Source organism: Aquila chrysaetos, chromosome 1 (assembly GCF_900496995.4).
Source record: "Aquila chrysaetos chrysaetos chromosome 1, bAquChr1.4, whole genome shotgun sequence".
Lineage (NCBI taxonomy): Eukaryota > Metazoa > Chordata > Aves > Accipitriformes > Accipitridae > Aquila > Aquila chrysaetos.
In genome coordinates, this window is record NC_044004.1 from 30,758,050 (window position 1) to 30,780,198 (window position 22,149).

Below are 22,149 nucleotides of genomic sequence, written 5' to 3' on the forward strand. Positions count from 1 at the left end.
CTCCGTAAATCTGTACTAGGTCTTTAGCACAATGCAACTTCCAATTTAAAAAGCACTGAATGTCTCGTCAATGACTTTGTGAAGAAAAAAGAACAAGGAGCAGACATAAAAATTCCAATAGTTGTTTAAGCATTAAAGTTCATTTGCATCACAGCAAACCTGAAAAGGGCTGACCTCTCAAACCGCCTCTCAGGTCTATGAAGTTGTAGCCTTGACAAGCTCACATTGACAGAGCTCATTGACTCTGAAAGGCTACTCTATCAATGGTGAAAAATGGCAATAGGTTCTACTCTGAGCAGGCATCTGCCTGCCCACCCGCTGCTAAACCAATGGCAAAACTGATTCAAAACCTGAATCTACCTTGTAATCTTCCTTTCCAGGACCTTTTAATAATAGATTAAGATCACTATACAATTTAATTTCATTGTTAGCCCCAAAGAGTGTGAAAAACATCCAAGCTTTTCAAATTCCAATAAAATTACATATATATTACAATACATACACATAAATAAGAAATTGATAGGTGGTTATGTACTATTAATTGGTTTCTTTAAATAAGAAGCCAGTTTAAAGTCATTTGACTAGCATGAGATAAAAACACATGCAGCCTCGAGACCACAATTATTTATGTTCCCAGAGTCTTAAATACAATCCTTCCTGTAGTATAATTTGGAATAGTCATAGCTCCCAAATCACGCCATATATCAATACAGAAATGTTAATGAAAATTAGACTGTAAAATATTTCTACAAACCTCGGAGCTTGGAATAAAAAGAAATTAATTAAACAGCATCACACAATTCACTATAGTAAGTTTTCTTCCTACTTGACAGGTGAAAAAAAGCACTTGCACGTGCAGCTTAATTAATCACTGCTCTTGACATCTCAATGATTTACAGTGAGGAGCAGGTGAGGATATACAAAACCAGAAAGGAACACTTGATTTGAGTGTAGCATTTCCAGCACACTAGGATGACAAGCTTATATATTCTATCAATGGCGTACAGAAAAACCCATACAGCAAATTATTTGTTAGCCACAACAAAAGCACAAATTAAGTGGAAGAGAGACTTGCTTATTAGAAAGATTTAATACTATCCAGATTTTAATTTTTTTTCTTAAAAATCCCAATCCAATATTTGAGCAAAGCTAAAACTGCAATTCAAGTACACTTTTTAGCATACCCATGATAAGAAAGTATGCTTTGTAACGTATTCCATGAAAAAAGCAGATAGTCTTTAATGTTATCCACAGAATTTTGTGAAATAGACCTCTTCTACTATCTAGATGCGATGTTTAATGAAACATTCCTGTAAAATAACTGATTCATTCAAGATAATCATGTTTGACAGTATCTTTTGAAATCAGACTACTAAAAAAGCTCAACTCAGAATACACTTTCACCAATGCTTATTGCTCCCAATTAAAAAAATTAAATTAAATTAAATTGAAAGTAAAATAAAGTTTTGCCCTTAAACATGGAAGAAAAAAATAGGAAGACTAAGTATGAACTTTTCATGCAGAAACAAGGCAGTACTGAATACAAATAGTGTGTTACCTGTATTACCAACTACAAGACCTTTCTGTTATGTCTCTGCAGTGTCTAGCAAAGTTAGCTTACAATTCCAGATGCAGTTATGATCTGGACTGGGAGGCTGTGCAGCCACAAGGCCCCCTCTTGCAGTGCATGACCTGGAACATGCACACTACACTAAACAGTACTAGTGAATGGCCCAAAGCCCCCTCAACTCCTGCTGTAAATCAGTCAATGACTGGTACAATATTAAACAAAAGGATCTTACATGACTCCCAAAACGGTGCTAATTTGAGTACCTCCCTTTGTCTTTATTTAAGTGGGGAAACAACATGGACAGTAACAACACAATCCTCCACTATCAATTTTATTCATAGTAGTCTGGGAACAAAAGAAAAATCTCCCACTACCTGCATTTAATCTTTGACTTCTCATCTGAAAACTCCAAAACATATGTAAGTATAGTGCAACATTATTCCAATAAATAGTAAATGGAGACTTTCAAATTCCTTCATATAAAACTTTACTACAATCAAGTATTAATAATTTTGAATATTGCCCTAAAAAAAAAATACACTTTATGCTGAAATTTCAAGATACAAAGAGACTAATTTAAGCAGATTTTTGTTGATTCTCATATGGCCAGAATTTGTATTACACCCCACAGAAGAAAGGCAAAGGATCCTATCAGAGGTCTGAACTATACCATCTCTGCTCATTCAAAGAGAGAAATGACAGAAGCAGGAATTTCTGTTCATCCTCCAAACAAAGATATATCTGACTACAAAACTGATACCCAAGTAATTTAGTTATCAGCACAAACAATGAAATATAAAGTTAGAAGATAACTGAGTCACACAACTGTATGCTCACTTTCAACACGTCAGAACATCCCCCAAGTCAATTTTGAGGCCCATATTGGTCCCACGAAAATGTCAAAGCTGTACTCAGAACACACGTAACTGAATTACATGTATCTTTCTCAGCACAGATAAAGTCCCCACCTTGAACACTGTATCACAAATAAACCCTTTAGAAACTGTAAATTGGTAGGATTCCCATCTTACTGAGGAATTCTCTATTTATGAAGGGCAAAGATGACAAAGGTAAAACCCGAGTTGATTTCAGATCCTGACATCCTGGAATATCTGCTTCAACATGTACAGTAGTTTGAAAAGGTGTCTGCTCAACCACATAGGTGTATCTTGCGTCATCTTTCCTATTAGTAGCTAGGATATTTCTTACTAGAGACTATTGTAAGGGTGCTTATCCCAGAAGCCACTGCAGCATCCACACAAGAAAGTGAGTGAAACCCATATTACACAGATTAAAGAGTATCTGGAAATAAATGTAGCATTCTGGTGCTTTTTGTATGATCTTGAAATAACTACCTTGTCCAACAGGATTACTATTGCTGCATCTTGTCTTACCTTACAGATGATTCTGGGCAGAAAGTGAGCCTAAACCAAAGCACAGACCAAAGCTCGTGATCAGGCAAGGAGAAATAAAATCATCAGAATTCTGGAAGAGAAGTACTGACAACATCAAGTTCACCTCAGGAAACTTCCTGTTCTAAAAGATAGCCCTGATGATATTATCCCATACCCTCACATGATCCATAAACTGACCTAATTTGTACAGGTTTCAACCCTGGGTTGGTACATCACAGAGCGATGAATTTAAAGCTTAATGAATCAAATCAGATCAACTACTTTCTGGAAAGGTCTCTTCCACCACATTGTCTGCTGATATAAAGAGGAGAGCAGCGTATTTGACGTTGCTGCATGTAACAGTTTTTTAATATCTAAGCCAAAGATGATTCCTCAGAGACTCTGGTTACCTTGATTCTCAAACTCCTAGACCATTTAAGAAAGCACTAAAGCCACGAAATATGTGGAGAATGGAGAAGATGTACAGAAACATACACCCCGTGTACATTATCCGGGAGTACAATGGAGAACATCTTGTAGTATTGCTACCAACATATTAACTGATAGATACTGGATGAGTATTTTTCTAAGTCATTTTGGTCTGCAGTAGAAACATGTGGCAGAGAAATTATCAAGGAAAGTTCCTAAAAGTTGATTACAAAAGTCTTATACAAATTTCCTCTCAAATATAGACAATCCAAAAGACTCAAGATGCTAACTTGATATTTTAGCCACTGGATATTTTAGCTGTCCTATAAGAGCTAAGTCACCAAATAAGTGTATCTAGCTACTTTCTGTAACAAGGTGACAGCTACTAGAGCCAACCATTGTGGAAACTTCATACTATGGAGAAGCCTTGTAGAAGAAACAGTCTTGACCTTGGCAAAATTAACACACTTCCCTTGAGAAGGCCTAGCTGAGGTGTGGAAAAACACATTTCACAGGCAGACAGATGTTGAACTGATCCATGAAGCATCAGGAGTATAACTAATGTTGTTACTTAAATTTGTAAATAAAGATTTCTAACTCTTTTATTCTAGGATTAAATTCTAGCTCTGATTCTCTATTATAAGGAAACAAAACCCATAAAGCTCCATTCCCTCCAAACAAATTATTCAAATCTGGCCATGACAATCTAAAGCATCCACCTCCTGCTGAAGGACATTCTCACAGAAAGGGCCACACAAAATGAACACGTAAGACAGAATTGACCGTAACAGGAATGAAAATAGGATTGAATCTCCACCAAATAACTCATTTGGTGTCACCCACTGTGGGAAATCATAAACTGAACATGGATGAAAATTCCATCTCCATCTTCTCTTTTAAGGTTACAGAGATGTTAATTTGGGTCTCTGTCGTTTATTTCCAAAATATCCAGTAGTATGCTATGGAACATAGTTCAAGGCCAGTGCAGGTGGAGCAATTAAAGAATCTCAGGTTACATCTCTATTAGGAAATGAAACTGTGCCCAGAAACATTCCCATTCACTTGAAGCCAGCTGGCAGGCAACAGCTTACATCTATATCAGTAAGTTTTCATAACCTGTGAACCACTCATAGTGCCTGGAGCATTCTGATAATGCCTAGGAATTGTTACACAGTGCAGACCCAGAGCCTGCGAGGGACCTCTCTAAGGGTACAAATTATAAAGCGTCAATTCCTACAAACACTCCCAGTTTTAATTTATTAGTACCTAGGAAGCCTTTGACTCCTGCTGTTAGGAGTGTCTAAGGGCAGGGGCCAAGAATGGAAGAGAAGCTACATGGCCAGGAAGACTGAAAGGCAGCACAACTTAACAAAATAACTCTAGAATGCCTTGTAAAATCCAACACTTCACTAGTGTGCATGCTGAAGAGGATGATCCCTCTGAAAGGGACAGCCTCTACAGTGCCTTGCCCGTCTAGGACTGAACCAGGAAATTACAGAATTCCAAGTAGGTTGATCCTGTAGCCAGTTAAACAATTTAGAAAAAATAAATCTGGCTACTTAAAAAAACCTTTTCCATCATCATTATTGTTATTGTTCCAAATCCAGCAACTTACTCCAAAATTCAGCAAAAATAATTTTTGTGGGGAACAAAATGAGAAGTACCTAGTCACTTTTTATTTCACATGTATGTTTGGTACAGTAGAAGACTTATCAACTCCTTCAGTTTTCTCTTTTGTAGAAGAACTGCCTCCCTCATCCTCCCAAATGTTTTGTCAGCAGTCATGTTTCTTGAACTACTTTTTTGTTGTTGTTGTTAAGTAACAAGTTACTTTATTTATACATAGTGCTTGAGTTACTGAGAGTGCTCCACTTACACAGAAAATAACTTTTTACCCTGGTTTGTTTAATAAAGTGAAAAAGTGAATACATCCCAGTACAAGACTACTTTGAAAAAAAGCAAAAGAGGCGGCACAGAAGCGTCACTACCTCACACTTGCCAGCAGCCTATTCTAGTTTTGTTTGTTCTACTATAAGATAGTCTAACAAGTTATTGTTCAGTGAAGGACTTTCTACTTATTTTATCACATGAATTTCAGATAATTTTGCATTCTAATTCTTTCCTCAACAGTGTTTGCATATGCTCCCTATTTGGCATCATCTACAAGCTGCTAAAGACAGAATCCTAAAAGTGACCCTTCCTAACCTGATTTCCAAACCTGACAACTAGCTAGACCATTTTTAGCATACTCTTTCAAAATAGCTCTATGTGAATTTCAACTAGCTCACATCTGTTTTTTCAGAAACGTGTCAAATTGGACATGAAAAGCAATAAAAAAAGCAGTATTAAAACCAAACCACTGCATGATCTATGGCTCCCTCTATATACCTTAGCCATCACAATGTAAAAGGCGCTATAACATGGAAATATTAATCCTACAAGTATTCTTTTGATTAATATTAGAATGTTCAGAGATATCACTCCAATTACAAATGCAATTAAATTTTAAATAGCATTTAGAATATTCACTCTAGAAACCAAAGATATATGCTGCATTTAAGATTAATATAAAACCTATTATTAAGAATACATGAAATTACAAATTTAACTTTAGAATACATATTTTTAAAAGAAAGGATTTGCATTTGACCTATAAAGAAACAAACTAATATTTTTTGATTTACTTATATTTGTAAGTATTCTTCATCCCAACCTTATTGCCCTGCCCCCCCAAGCAGGTTTACAAATTAAAAGACATGGCAGAACTATCTGCTCCCGCACCTTGTTATGCACCAAGGCACTACTCTACCCTTTAGGAAATACATGAAAACCTGATTAACCTTTATAGGGTGCTCTGAAGGAAATAAAATCTGATTTCAGTGATAGGAAAAAAAGGATAATGATCACAGAGCTATACACATGATGATTTCACATTTATAGTGTTATACAAGCTTTGCCACTTTAAGTTCAGTATGTGGACGACTTAGTGACTCTTCTGACCAGAATTATAGTAAACAATTTTTCAAGAAAAATATATCAGGTCTGAATATTCTGATCCTTTTAAAGTTTTCATTTCATAGCTAATATTTAAAAAAAAAAAAAAAAAAAAGATTATTTTAAGGACCTCTGAATATATTTAATACATGCAAGCTCTACTTTGAAAAAGTTTTACTAAGCTGACTAGAGCCAATACAGAGATCACATGTGTTCTGGTTAGGATAAACATAATAATTACATTACAATTTTAAAGATTCTTCCAAACTGAATTACAATGTAAATTGTCACAACAGAGAATTCAGAAACAAGGCACCTTCCATGTTATGTAATTGCCTTGAGGAACTGCTTGGAAAAGCATTATGATATTAGAGTATCTCCAGTGCCAAGTCCCTGGCAGATAGGCAGAGAAGAAAAACATATATTTTCTTCAGTTTTGAAAACAAATGTAATGTATTCACAGCTTCAATAAACTGAGCTGATGTATTTTAACATCAGTATCACCCACTGGCAAGCAAGACTACTGTATTTAAGAAAATTCATTCCAGCTCCTCCACCACATATTTAATTTAATCAATACTTTGGAAGTTGTAATTAGCTTATGTTTATACAGCACTCTGAAGATGTAAACTGCTACGTAAGTGACAACTAATGATGAGGCTTAAGCAGCATTCATCAGCTTTGTGTGAATTCACAAACAAACAAGTAGCTCTTGAAAGTATTAGTACAGATCGCTATTAAATATCTCATTCTATTCATTTTAAGAGATTGCCCATGAACCTTCTGAAACATGTAATTTACATGTACAATACCAGCTTTTAAGAAATCTAGCAATACTGCAATTCTATCATTTCATTGTTACCATTTCTGTTGAAATTTTGTCCTATTTACACATCAGGAACTACAGCATTTAGTTAATACTGAAAATGAGTGTCAACTCATTTGAAAAGTGGCTCCAAATAGGCACCTCAGCCTGTAGTGCTTTTTGAATTATAATTCACTATGTCATTCTTTTTATTTAAAGAACAATAACTTAAAGAGTTAATGTTCATTTGTACAATATGGAACTTAGCCCAGAAAGGATGGTGCAATATATGAGTAAAATTGCTGAAGATCATTGACGATCTAGATCTGTAAATGAGGGACTGTATTTCCTGTAACTTTCTGCAGCTTTTGTTCATTAAAATCAAATCAAGACTACATAAAAGGAGAGAGGCAATAAGATATTGAATCAAATTAAACATTTATTCTAGTGGTAAAGAGTAGCAGGCTTTTTCTCAAATACCTCAATGCAAAAGAAGAAAGGAAACAATAATGTACAAAGACTCCCAAAACTAGCACTGAACAAAGCACTGAAAAGAAAAATACAGTGAAGGGAAAGCTTTCATTGCATGGAGATGCATTAAAGTGATATAATTAACAATTAAGCTTACAAATGTCTGTGACAAATTCCTAGTTTGAAGCACCTGCTGCTTTAAGGAGACAAACCCATAACTTATTTTTCACTGCACAAAAATAAGCATATATTCCCATTATACACAAACATTCAATAATTGTAATTTCAAAAATCATATTTACATTTGTGGTAACACTCCCACATTAGAATTTAAAAAGTCAATGAATGGCATTAAAAATACAGAATACAGAGAAAGATTAAGAGAATTGTTGTAACTTCATAAACTCTGAAGCTGCAGCTTTCATTTTGTCTATATGAACCTTAAAAAAATGTTTCTCTGAAAAAGAGCTGCAAAGTATACCAGCAATTTAAGAGCATGGTAGATTGATTCAGCCTCATTAAAACAGGCATTTCTTAATCAGTCATTCTGAGGAAAATTACTCTTCTGTATTAAAAGTAAGCAATTGTATAGTTGAAACTGTTGTTTCGTTTAATAAAATCCTTAACCTGAGAAACACTCCCACTTGTTAGCTCACTGTATATGCAATTCAACAAAACAAATTTGTTAAGCCGTCTATTTCAGTAGAAAAGGGCAAAGATGAAGGCTGGTATACTTTTACTCTGCAATTAAAACATGTTCTACACAAACTTCAGTTCTACATGGGAACATTCCCATCCTGCTTTCAGAAATCAAACTCTAATTATATGGTCTTGGGAGTCTTTTGTGATCACTGCAGCAAAGGATGTAACACAGGCCAGTTCCAAGTAACTGTCCTTTCACCAGGAATCACTTAGGACAGGGCTGAATTAGCAAAGCTCTCTGGGCAACACTTCTCAGACAAGTGCAGGTGCTGTAAAATAAGTAACCTTTTATTTATTGTTCATTTGTTATAATTGTTTTACATTATGAGTGTCAGTGGGAAAGAAAAAGTTGAAGGAAAGAAACGGGCACAAGTCATCCTGGATCCCTGTTTCCTCAAGAAGTGAATCCTGGCTGTTGTGTCTATACCTATGGCTGGAGACTGGCCAGTGAAAGGAGATCTGAAGAAGTCAAAGCATGGAAGATCATCTGATAAACACAACCCTCTTCCAAGACACAGTAAAGTCAGAGATGAGCAGTACAAGAGTTTAAAGTAAATGATTATTTCACACGGAATACATTAGTCTGCTACATATCAGCAAAACTGTGGCACTAGCAGGAAACCAGAATAATCTATGGATTTAAATTTTTTTTTTAGTAGAAGAATATGACGTTGCTTCTTGTCACAGTTCTACTGGAAGCTACTGAGCAAATTACAGACTGGAACCTAGATGAACCAGGCTGTATTTACAACTGCTGTCAATTTGCTGAGCAGCTCCAGGTAATTCACATCATGCACTGTCTCTCACTTTCCCCACTTCTAGGAAAATACATATGATTAGTTTCCTGCACTTGTCATAGCACTTTGACATAAACTGATGGAAAGTCCTGCATAAAAGAAACGTCTTACAAGCTTGTGGTTGCAGTTCAGTACTGAGATCTTAAAGGGTACAAAACCTGTAATTCCAGGTAAGACGGATTTAAAGAACTTAGATCAGGAAAGTACAAAATTATTTGAGTCCACCAAGAAATAAAGTTGAATCCACCCATCCCTGTTAAAGCAACTCAAGCGGCAGTAACTTTCACCACTTTTCTGTGAGTAGCAGCCCTGACTAGAATCATTACAAATTCTTCTGCTTGTTTCTTACACTAGAATTTGCAAATATGTACTTGAAAATATTCCACAGCTTTCCTCCTTACCTCCTCTACCAGAAAAAAAAGTCTTTCCCAGCCAGGTCCAGGATTAAGAATTATAGTTTGGGAAAGCATTCTTGTCCCTTTCAGTTTGCCTTTAAGAACATAAGCTAATTAATTATTCTCTATATTATACTCTCCAGATGCCCAACTGACACCATTTTCTGGGTTCTGTCCTGGTTTCAGCTGGGATGGAGTTAATTGTCTTCCTAGTAGCTGGTAGGGTGCTATGTTTTGAGTTCAGTATGTGAAGAATGTTGATAACACTGATGTTTTCAGTTGTTGCTAAGTAGTGTTTAGTCTAAAGTCAAGGATTTTTCAGCATCTCATGCCCAGCCAGCGAGAAAGCTGGAGGGGCGCAAGAAGTTGGCACAGGACACAGCCAGGGCACCTGACCCAAACTGGCCAACGGTGTATTCCATACCATGGGACGCCACATCTAGTGTATAAACTGGGGGGAGTGGGGGCGGGGGATCGCCGCTTGGGGATTAGCTGGGTGTTAATCGGCGGGTGGTGAGCAATTGCACTGCGCATCATTTGTACATTCCAATCCTTTTATTATTGCTGTTCTCATTTTATTAGTGTTATTATCATTATTAGTTTCTTCTTTTCTGTTCTATTAAACCGTTCTTATCTCAACCCACGAGTTTTACTTCTTTTCCCGATTTTCTCCCCCATCCCACTGGGTGGGGGGGAAGTGAGTGAGCGGCTGCATGGCGCTTAATTGCTGGCTGGGGTTAAACCATGACAGTTCTCTGACAGACAACCGTCTAAGCAGACATCCATTTGCTGAGCTGCTGACATGGACAAATAATGTTGTCACAAGATCTGAAGTCTCCAGATTGACTTAAATGATTTTCATTCTGGAGGAATAATCAAACTGCCTAAACACAGGTATTCACTGCCACCAGTGTCTAGCGCCACTGTGCCATCCACAGTGGCACAAGATACTGTGTTAAGGCAGCTGAGTCCTAACCTCAACTTCACTAATACTGGACATCCAACTTCAGCCTGAGCCACCCCATCTTGAGTGCAGGAAGAGGTGTGAAGGTCCTTAAATGCCTCTTGGTACCAGCTTTAACAGGAAAAATGCAACATTTACTGACAGTCTGGGCCATACCTCTAGGATGGCTTCCAGAACTTCAAGCCCAAGTTTCTGTCCTTGCTCCTGCTGTTCATTCTCCTTCCAAGACTCTTCTGTCTTTATGCAGTCTGTGTATTACAGCAACAATTACACCACTAACTTCTTTCCAGCCTCCGCTGAAAAGAATATCCATGTATTTTTTTTTCAGATTTATTGTTTTGGAACGGAGCTTACCTAACTCCTATCCTATGCAAACTTCAATGGAAGCACTTGTCTAACTGTTGCTTCACCGGGTTCCCACACAGAACCTCCTTCCTCAGCTTCAAACTCTGTTTTCTGGCCCTAGATGCTACAAGCCCTTGCCTTTTTTCTGACTTTGTTTAACAATGTACAAAAAGTTGATTATTTGTGACTTCTGGGAATAGATTTAGCAGCCCCAATTTAGAAGATGAGGGCTTGTGGCATCAGCCCCTACCATGTTACACCCTGCTATCATTTCCTGCTACAATAGCACATTATGTGAGAAAAATGGGTCAAACTAAAGAGCACCAGAAGCTTTCTCCTTTAGAAGTTAAACAGGGAGACTAGCAATGCAAGCTTCCCTTGTGTTTATAATGAACAGAGCTAGGCCTGGAATGGTAAAGGTAAGTCTTCTCTGCAAGCTAGTTAAGACACCAACTTACCTGTTGCAGCAATCAGCAAATTCTAATTTCTTGTAACAGACTTTCAGGATATGGATATATGAACATGCTACAGGAGACTTACTAGTTTGTGACAGCTTAAAGACAGAAAACCTAGGGTTTGATATAATTCACACCGATGCCAACATTTTTTTTTTCCCCCTCCACAGACACCAACATTACCAGGAGGCTTTTCTACCTTAATTAAAACTAGCCTTAAGTAATCTCTCAAAGGGACTAAGCATTAAGATCATAACACAGGAAGTTAGATGATACAACATGCATACAGGTTTTGTTATGATCGGTGTTCATCCTATAAATATTTTTTTTTAGGATGCCTTGATTTACTGACCCTGTAAAATGAGGACTTTGATAAAGAAAATCATTATGAAGTTCAGTGTACTGAATTGTACACAATTTGTAGCATTAAGAGGTATTACACAAGAGAATATACACAAGCTTTACCATGAAATGGAAATATGAACACTACTAATAGTGAGGAGAGCATGGGAATGCACAGAGACTTCTTGCAAATTAGTGAAACAGGACTAGCCAAAGACAATTTTTACACACATGAAAACAGAAGAGACAGGAAGGTAGCCTAATTAACTGCACTGAGGGAAAGGAAGTGAAAAACAGGCACGTGCAATGAGTTTCTGTTGTGAACAATACACTAAGTGCCAAGTGTGCCCAGACAAAACACCACTTTCTCGTTCTTAATGTTAAAAAAAAAAAAAAAAAAATCTTACTCATCTACAGCTTGGAAGGAAAATCCAGAAATAAAAATCAATTATTATCTTTTTAAAATTGCCTTTTTAAACAAAAATGTATGGCTATTTGGGCTACAGTGTAATCAGAAGCTCCTCAAAACAAACCGCCACTCAGTCACTGCCAAGTTCTGATAATCCCAAACAATGTATCACAGAGAAGATGCAGCTATTAAAAAAGTATGTTGAAATTTACTTCAATAATAATAAGTGCTGTACAGTACACAGTTCTAGCAGAGACATTCGTGTCTGTCGTAACTTTAACTAGTATGACAGACAACTGATACTAAAATGTATGAAATTAAACTGATTAAAGTATGTTCTAGCACACAGTTTTTAAATGTGGGGAAGAAAAAAAAACAACAAAATGAGAACAAACCCAGTACCATTCTAACTATCAAAAGTTAGATGAATAGTTCAACTTACTCTTTTACTGAGGCAGATAACTGGCCACATACTACAACCTAAAGTGCAGCAGCAGCAAAGGCATCCACATAGTAGCCATCGTACATTAACTGGAAGGTTCTTCTTAAGACAACTGTTAACTCTACTGATGCTGGCTTTAAATTCTTCAGGTGCAACCTACAAGGGAAAAAAAAACAAAACAAAACAAAACAAGACAGCAAACTAATACCACAGCAGTGCTATTTATTACTCTTACAGTGGTCTACACCTGGAACTCTTGGTTTTGTGACAAAATCTTAACTCCAACTCCAAATGCCTATTCACAGATACTCACTCACCTTTCCAGTTAAAGACGAAGGAAATTCTGCTTCAAATTTGTTGCTTAGTCCAAACCTGCAAAAACAAAAAGAAGATCATACCAAAATTATAAATAACCCCAATCCGTGCCACGAGTTACAAGCACCTCATAATACTTCGGGGTTTGTAACACAACAGCGTTAATTTCAGGAAAAAATATTTGTTATTAAAAGTAATTCCTAAAATTATCTTAACAGACAAAAGTACACCATTGTACACAGTTCAAAATCCATCTTGCCTATAGTCTCTTCTTAAAGTTCTGTTGATACTGTTGACTCCTCCCCAAAGTCAGCAAAATCTTTATAAGCAATAGTGGCAAGCATGAAAAGTGAAGGGAAGTACTTAAGGGGAGAGGGGAATTAAGTTAAGGCCACAGTTTGAATTACCCCCCCTCCTCCACCAGTACAGATGTATCTTGAAGGAAAGTTCATCCAGTGCTATTCTACTCAGGCTGTGTTAAATAACTGTTCTAAGCATAAATACCAATTTGTTTATTCAGAAAAAAAATACACTATTAAGTTTCAGAACACAAAACGCTACCTGACAAAGCATGATTTAAATTGTAACTAATTTGAAAGAAACATACCAATTACAAATGTAAAGCTATGAAGCAGTCTGAGATTAGCTGGAGTTACTGACTATTCTGGGTTTCAGAAGATCTAAAGATTAGAAGAGTTTCACCTTGTCTACAAAAAAAATTGTTTTTTATCCTACAGTTGGCTGGTTGGGTTCATGAATGGATGAACCTCAAAGAAAATCTGAATATTTTCTGGCATCTGGTATGGGCAATAACTTCTAATAAGGACTATACAGTCTAACAAAGTCATTAATGAAACTGTATGTCTGGCTACTAATTTGGTGAACAGCAGTCAGTGTAAAATTTAAGTTGTAATTAATAACCTTCTGAATATAAACCAAAGCAGTCTTACTGTCAGATACTACAAACACCACAAATCAGAGATTAAACTGCTCAGGACTTGAATATCGGCAGCAAGACCTATCACACATTGCTCAGTTGTATGCAGAAAAGCTTACCTGAGCCTTGATAGTTGAAGATTTTAAAGACATAATTTGCTTTGACAATATGTTTATTGAGCATTTAGGTGTTTCTCAGGGGTTTGGGGGTTTTTTGGTTTTGTTTTTTTTCCTTACTGAACTGAATGTTCTTTATGCCAATGGAGAACTTCGTCCAAGTAATCAAATGGGCGGTTAAGTGCTGTACAAACGGTGAGCTACTGTGGAAGGGCCTCACAAAACCCAGTGGACAAAAGGCGACAGATGAGCTTCTGCCTAGATAAATAAAAGGTGGTGAATCTTGGGAAAGCTAAACTATGCTTATGTGACACTCAGCTAAAGTTTGGCAGCTACAGCTCACAAGAGATATTTTATCACCACTCATGATTCTCTTAAACATCAGCTCAATTCAAACAGCAGCTGCCAGAAATAGCAACAAAATACTGGGCACCACTAGGAAGGTGATAAAGAACATCACAAAGGGCATCATTTTGACTCTCCATAAAACCCTCGTATACCCACATATTCAGTACTGGGTGCGGTTCTGGCACCCACATTTCATGGCAGAGTTAAGAGAAAGCAGAGAGAAGAAAGACTAATATAATTAAGGGAGTAAAGCAGCTGCCTTAGGAGACTAACAAGGCTGACACTAACTTGGAAAAGAGAAGGCTGAGGTGGGGTATATGATCAAAGTGCAAAGATTCAGGAATGCAGTGGATAAGGTGAATGATTAACTGTTAATCACCAAATCCCACAACAGAGGGCACTCACTGAAACTAGTCAGAGATTGCTTTAAAACAGGTAAAAGTGCTTCTTTAAGCTGCAAGCAGCAAAATTCTGGGTTTGTTTCCACTTCAGATTAGTGACAAACTGTGCCAACAGACTTGAAGAGAGGTTACACAAGTTCCCTGACAAACAGACACTAAAGGAAAGATGATGTTGAAGTATATAGCACCTCACACAACTGCAGATGCCAGACAGTACAAGGAGAATGGACACCAGGAACAGCTAGACTTGCACATAACCCGTAAGTGGCAACGCCTGTTGCCACAGTTTGTAACAGCACGCTGGGCTAGATAGTTTATGAATTTGATGCTGTAGGCAATTTTTGCAGATGCCAGAGTACAAGGAGAATGGACACCAGGAACAGCTAGACTTGCACATAACCCATAAGTAGCAATGCCTGTTGCCAGTTTGTAATAGCACACTGGGCTAGATAGTTTATGAATTTGATGCTGTAGGCAATTTTTACATATGGTCTTAAGTAAAAAAAAAAAGTCATCTCCCTGTCATTGACTGCAGCAGTAGAATCATAGAAATATAGAATGATTTGGGCTGGAAGGGACTGTCAAAGATCATCTAGTCCAACACCCCTGCCACCAGACCAGGTTGCACAAAGCCCCATCCAACCGGACCTTGAACACTTCCAATAATGGGGCATCCAAAACTTCTCTGGGCTACCTGTTCCAGTGTCTCACCACCCTCATCATAAAAAATGTCTTCCTTATATCCAACCTAAATCTATGCTCTTTCTGTTTAAAACCATTGCCCCTTGTCCTGTCACTACAGGGCCTGGTAAAAAGTCTTTCTCCATCTTTCATATAAGCCTCCTTTCTATATTGAAAGGCCGCAAAAAGGTCTCCCCAGAGACCTTACTTACACATAAGTTACCTAGCATATCTGAGTATTTGTAATTAGAATAGTAGCTCTGCAACTCATACAAAACCCTCAAAACTGGTGAAGTAAGAAATGAAAATTGTTAACCAAAGAAACATATGGCAAGTTGACCACTTCAACACAGAACAAATAAAACCCATGCTTACTGGAAACATACCTCTACCATTGAAAATCCTGTTGAATACTCCATGACAGGAGGACCATCCACCCTTTCCCCAAAATCCTGAGTGAAATCAAGTGCTGAGGCAAAAGTTAAGTAGCTGTCAGAAAGAAGTGTCATGCCCTATCAGTTAAGCTACTTAAAATTGCTAGTAGTTTGAAGTAGAAACCAAAGCCTGAAAAAATCCCTTGGATCCATACACATTTCATAAGTAGCCAAGCCTGGAGAAGGACTCCAAGCTCAAGATACACAGCTGCCACCAGAAGTCTCAAACATAAAAGTTAACACCACTTTACTGTATAATTAATTCATCAAATCTAAAGAGATGTCTCTTCAAAGAATGATCTTCATGTACTTGATGCTTCAACATCCAGAAGAGATTTACTATGAATAATGGAATTAAATATAAATTTGAGTGTGTAATAAAGGGAGTGGCCAACTACAAGGATAAGTCAGTCCAAAGCAGCTCTTATTGCAAGAGCTAAAACAAAGCTGAGCCCCTGACCAAAAGACGAGACAGAATTTCAGCTGTCCTTCTACCCAGAATACTAAGGAAGCCCTTTACTCTGAGGCATGAGCAGGTTAAGTCAAAGGCACAAGGAAGTCTCCCTGCTCTCACTTAAGTCACAAAAAGATGTAATTGCAGGGAAAGCCCTGCTCAGTCTCACACTGAAGACTGGCTAAGAAATCAGCAGGACAGAAACAAGGCTTTTTTTGTGAATGAGTGTTCCAAAAGTATCCAAATGTTGACAGCTTCATCAAACACAAGCAAATATTCACAGAGATGGCAAAAGCCATGCCTGACAAAGACATCCCTGCTGGAAAAGCTGTAGAGGTATCTGAATTTACAAACACTCTGAGACAGAGTGAGGTACAGAAACTTCTGACCAATAGTTACACTTTGGTCAAGTTACAAGCAAATGAGACCGAGACTCCGTACTCTAGGCTTGTGGCCATGTTTAATACTTGGTGGAGTAGCAAAACTGAAACATCAAAGCTAACTCAACCAGCTACCAACATCTTTCTGAGCTTTCCATATTACAGTTTTGTTACAATATACAGGTAGTAAAAAAGGGTGAATCTGTACATTAAAAGCTTTGGTAAGTAATTATGTGATCTCAGTATTATCACTTTTGACTGCAAGCTGCAATTTGGAAATTAAAGTATTAGAAACTCCACAGAACACTACTACACGTTCACTGTAAAGACATAACAGCTCTGACACAAAAGCAGCAAAAAGTGTCTTAAAATCAAACACTGGGAATCAATATTTCCTGAGACAGCTGTCCTCATTATAGCACTAGATTTCGTTTGTACAATACTCCATCTTCAGTGACACGTACTCTTCTTTGCTTGCTCTGTGCCTTTCCCATTCTACATCATGTCTTCAACAGATCCATGCTCACCTCATGCCTGAGTACTTTCTTTAACCCTCCTGGAACCTGAAAAAGTGTTTCTTGAACATGACTCTGCTTGAAAGGTTCAGCTGAGTTCCTGCCCTTGTGTACAGTGGAGAAAGAAATAGCGAGAGGTGGAAACCTCAAAGTACAGAAGTTTACAGAATAGGACACAGCCAATCTGCAACATTTTCTCAGCTTGCAGCTCAGATCTTCCTAACACACAAAACTGACACATGCTATCCTCTTTCTCTTTGCCCTCTCTTATGGGGACACTAAACTATTTTCTCCACTGCTCTCAACCATACTTTTTAGTTCCACATGTTCACAACCCTTACAAAATAAATATATATTCCACAAATCTTAACACTCTCCATGCATATTTCTCACATAGCCCTGTTTTCACTCAAAGTGAGGTTTCACAAAGTAAGGTTCAAAAAAATACATAAGCAGACTTAAGTTTAATATTAAAGAAACTGACTAGGGTGAAAATATATTTTGTGAGGTTTCTTCCCCTCTAAACAGTTATCTTGCATCAACACACAATGCGCTCAGATGACAAACAGCACAGAAAGGCATTCACTAGCACATCACAATGGTTCTCTATCATTCCGGCACTGCAAAAGACTAATAAATCCAATATTACTAGCTAATAAAGTCTTGTATATATAAGGCATTTATGTCTCACTGGTCAAGGAACAGGAAAGCACAGGAAAACAGTCACGTCACTGAAAAAACACAATCAGACCTATCACAAATATTCTCTTTGCAGTTTCAAACTCATCATGTACCTCTCCTTCCACCCTAATATGATTTTAGAAACAGCCACGAAATACCTTGGACTTTCAATTCAGTTGTAAGTAAAGTTCTTTATTTTCCCAGCTATCCAGTTTCTTGCCATTAGAAAAGATCACCTCAAGTTATCAGAAACCAGGTCAAATATTACTCCTGACTACCGAGCTATCTAAACTCTGCTGGTGTGAAAACAGTTTAACTGAATATTTAAAAGACAATTAAAAAAAAAAAAGGAATTTTAGAATTGTGTGCAGCATGGTCCAAACAGAGAGTTTAAGAGGAAAACTCTTAGTGCTAACCAAAAGCCCCACACCCCGGAAAGGCAAGGCCTTCATGTTTTATTTGGATAATATTTACCTGCTTTCCTTTAATTACTTTCAACTATTCAGCTTAGAAAGGACTCTCACACACTTCCATTGTCTCTTGGATGAAATCAAGTAATAGTAAATGTCTTTCTGACATTAATCTGTAGCCATGGAAATGACATATTTTAAGCTCAACATTATGACTCCTGTGTAAGATCAGAGAGGATATGACAATAGACTATGAAAAGAGAACTTCTGTTTAAATACACACACAGAAGAAGCAGTCAGCAACTCTTTAAACTGCAGAGCCAGGGACAGATCAATCCAGTATTGCTTAACAGCTGCTAATTTTTGTCAGACCTTCAAAATGCATATATGCTTTTATACTAGGCAAGACTAATTCATTATATACATAGGACTTGACCCATTCCTTAAATCCACCAAGTGAACGTTCTGACAGTGATCTAACTTTTAATAATAAGCTTCTTGATCAATGACAAAAAAAGTTATTGGCCTTACAAAGGTAAAAGTGACTGATGCTATTTAGTGAACTGTTCACACCTGGCATGATAAAGTAGATGAAGATCAATTGCCTAATTTTGGAGGTACATGTTCCTATTTCATTGCTCATCCAAAACCTAAAAACAAATATTTTAAGGAAGACCTTGAAGTAATAACGAGCTACTGACCATTAATGAACAATTAATGACGCAACCATCCTTCATCAACCACAATGCCCTTACTAGTCACAGACACGCTACGCAAGCTTCCTCACAATTCCACTAACGGGCTTTGATCTTGTCTCACACAACTTCCCTTCCAGTATTGGAGAAGAAACCAGTGTTTGCCTCCATTTCAGTTCTTTACACTTTTGCATTTGCTAATATGAAAACTGTCTAACTGGGGGTTTGCTCTGTTCACCAGAAACAGGCTAAGGCGACCAGCTTATTTTCAGAGAGGTCACTGGATGGTAACAACTTTTGTTCACAATAAACAGTCATACGCTGAACACTTCGGCTACATGCTTCTGTTCCTTTACCAGGCCTCCTCAGCCTCCTGCCCAGCCACGTCCTTCCAACCCTCCAAACCTCTCTCAGTCTATCATGTCTTACTTCCTGTTTCTAACCAGACAGCAAACTGCACTGCTCAGCTGTTAGTATTACTTAATGTCAACCAAATACTGAAGCAGTAACAAAGTGCCACAAAACTACTCTAAATTTAACCCCCGATTTCTGGACAGGTCAGTATCTGAAAATCAGTAGAGTTCATGGGACTCAGAGCACTAGACCACCATACCTTCAACTTTTGTGCTTCTATTGCAAGCCTAGTCCTGCTGAGCAGTGAATACTAAAAAAAAAGTTTGCACTGCTGCATTTTGTCTCCAGGTCGATATTTCAGCCTCTGAAACTGTACACCATAACTGACAACAGCTACACTTCAGCAGAGTGAGCCTGACAGAACTGACTGAAAGAAAGACACCCTCATCTGTTACATTACTGAGAAGTACTACACTAACTCACAGTCATTTGCTGCTAGATTGTCAGGGATAGCAAACAAAACTCAGAAAACAAAACTCACAGTCACTCCCATGTTAAACACAGCAAAACAACACATATCAATCACAACTTAACATGATTTTACATGTACCTACCTGACTCACAGACGCCTTTTCTTTCTTAAAAGTCCTCAGAGCTATACTAGCGGCCACACGTTAAATGGGAGGGGGTAACAGGTACATAAACAACCCTAAGCAATAGTCCAGCCGGTCATGTGCTGGCACATACCTGTTATACGCAAGAACACGGGCACCAGGCACCTTACTTCCTGACAGCTCATCACTATGGGCAAATACTTCACATTCCTCTGTCAGTCACAGCCCAAGCCAGCCTTGTTTCCTCTGCGCCTCGTTAGAGGTTTACGGCCGCTTGCGAGTCCCAGGCGGCACCCAGCTGCCCGGCGGGGCCGAGGAGAGGCCCCTCGCCCTCCCACGGGAGAAGGGGGGGGGAAGCAGTCCCGGCCCGGTGCTCCCCCCGCCCACCTCCCCGACTCGCCCCAAGTTGCAGCCGCCGGCTCGGCGCCACCGGCCACCCCCGCCGCCGCCCCCAGGCCCGGCACGCAGCCGCCCCCGTCCCGCCGCCCGGGCCTCCACCGCCCGCCCCGGCCGCGCAGGCCCCGGCGCAGCCCTTACACGGTGACATGGCCGGAGCCGCGCACCACCACCGGGTCGGGGGAATACTTGAGGAGCTGCTCCTCCAGCGCCCGCTCCTCGTCCTCCTCCTCCTCGTAGATCTCGTCGAAGTCCGCCATGGCCGGGCCCGGGCGGCCGTTCAGAGAGAGGAGCCGGGGCGACGCGACGAGGCCGGCCGCGGAAGCCGGCGGGAAGGGGCCGGCGGGGACGCCCCGGTGCCGGGGCGGGCGGCCGCGGAGCCCCGGCGAGGCGGTGGCGGCGGCGGCTGAGGAGGCGGCGGCAGCGGCGGCGGCTCCGGGCGAGGAAGCGCCCGTCACCCTCCGCGGGGGGAGGGGGCGAGGGGCGGGGCAGGAACAACAACAACAACATCCGGCCGCGGGGCCCGCCCCGCCCACCCGCCGCGCGGGGCGGGGCGGGGCGCGGGGCGCGCGCCCGCGCGCCCGCCCGCCCGCCTGCCTCAGCCAGCGTGAGGCGGGAGGGGCTCGCGCGGGCGGCGGTTAGGCGGCAGTTAGGCGGCAGTTAGGCGGCGGGGGCGAGCGTCGCCGTCCTCAGGCCCCGCCGTGACCCTTAGCGGAGCTTTGCGCGGGGTTTTGTGGGCGTGTTTGAGCCGCGCCTTTTCTTTCCCCTCGTTTCCGCTCTTTTTGGGGCATCCGTGACAGCAAACAAGGGGCTTGGGGGCCTGCTGTTAGCTGCGGGGTTGATGGCTGGGCCCTCTGGCTTGGTTCAGGGAGATGTGAGGGAAGCGGTCCCTAACCAAGGCCGGCCTGTTCGGATGAAGGCTGGTGCCAAATGTTCACGTGTTCCTCGGTGCTGTCGGTGTCCGGGTCTGCCATCCCACCAGTAGCCTTTCAGCCCTCTGTGGAAAGCGCTGCACCGAGACCGTTGTTTGCACAGAGTGCAGAGCAGGCAAACAAATGAAATTGCAGAGGAACGGCCCCTTTTAGGACTGTATATATGAAAGCTATATACATATATATATATATATATATATATGAAAGCTAACCAGAAAACCCTAAAAATGAACAGGACTCTTGTTCCCTCTCTGCAGTTTCGGTATTTGTGATAACCAAAACCTAAAGCAAAGGCTGGAAAATGCCAGTGCGAGCATGATGGCCTTAGCAACAGGTAGGCCATCGGCTGTTGTGACAACAGGGGAAGGCAGCACTGACATGGGATTTAGCAGTAGCAGCGTGACATTTTAAAAAGGGAGAGCAGATCTTTTTTATTTGACAGAGTAGACTAGTGAATCATGTACTTGCAGCAGTATTGAATGTATAGATAAAGTCAGTTATGGGGTTCAGCCCCAAACAGTCAAGAAACTGGGGCTGAATCTACTTTTCATGAGTGTGAAGAGAATTCTACATTCCCCTTTTCTTTCCTAGCACTTTACTCCCTATATCTTAATTACAGTAGCCCATTTCTCAGATCGTTTTTCCTCTGAAAACTGCAGGGTTTTTTTCCTGTCTTGTTACAGTATATATACTGATCAGCTTATTTTCTGAAAAACGACGTTGCCACTTAATCTCCATTGCTCAAGATCCTCATGGTGTATTTCTCAGTAATAAAGTGTATCCAAAGATGTGATGGTGCTTACTGCTCTAGGTAAAACCAGGGTAGAAGCAGTGTGGTTGTGAGATAGTCCATGACACTGTCTTTGCTGTAAAGGAAAAAAGCATCTCTTACCGTCACACTGGAAAAGTGTGACGGTATTTCTGTCATGAGCTACTTATAACAGGTTTCATTTCCCAAATAACAGAATTCTA

At 39.7% G+C, this 22,149-nt stretch overlaps 1 protein-coding gene across 1 annotated transcript in view; it reads right to left on the bottom strand.

Moving 5' to 3' along the window:
* Positions 1 to 20,705, bottom strand: part of CHIC2 (cysteine rich hydrophobic domain 2) — a 32,799-nt gene extending 12,094 nt beyond the window's left edge. Inside the window, exons 1-3 of the mRNA XM_030013528.2 lie at positions 20,387 to 20,705; positions 12,832 to 12,886; positions 12,515 to 12,670 (exon numbers count right to left, since the gene is read on the bottom strand). Of these exons, the coding sequence (XP_029869388.1) occupies positions 12,515 to 12,670; positions 12,832 to 12,886; positions 20,387 to 20,505 (330 nt within the window). The 5' untranslated portion in view covers positions 20,506 to 20,705. The remainder of the gene's footprint in view (positions 1 to 12,514; positions 12,671 to 12,831; positions 12,887 to 20,386) is intronic.
* Between the last annotated feature and the right edge of the window lie 1,444 nt (positions 20,706 to 22,149).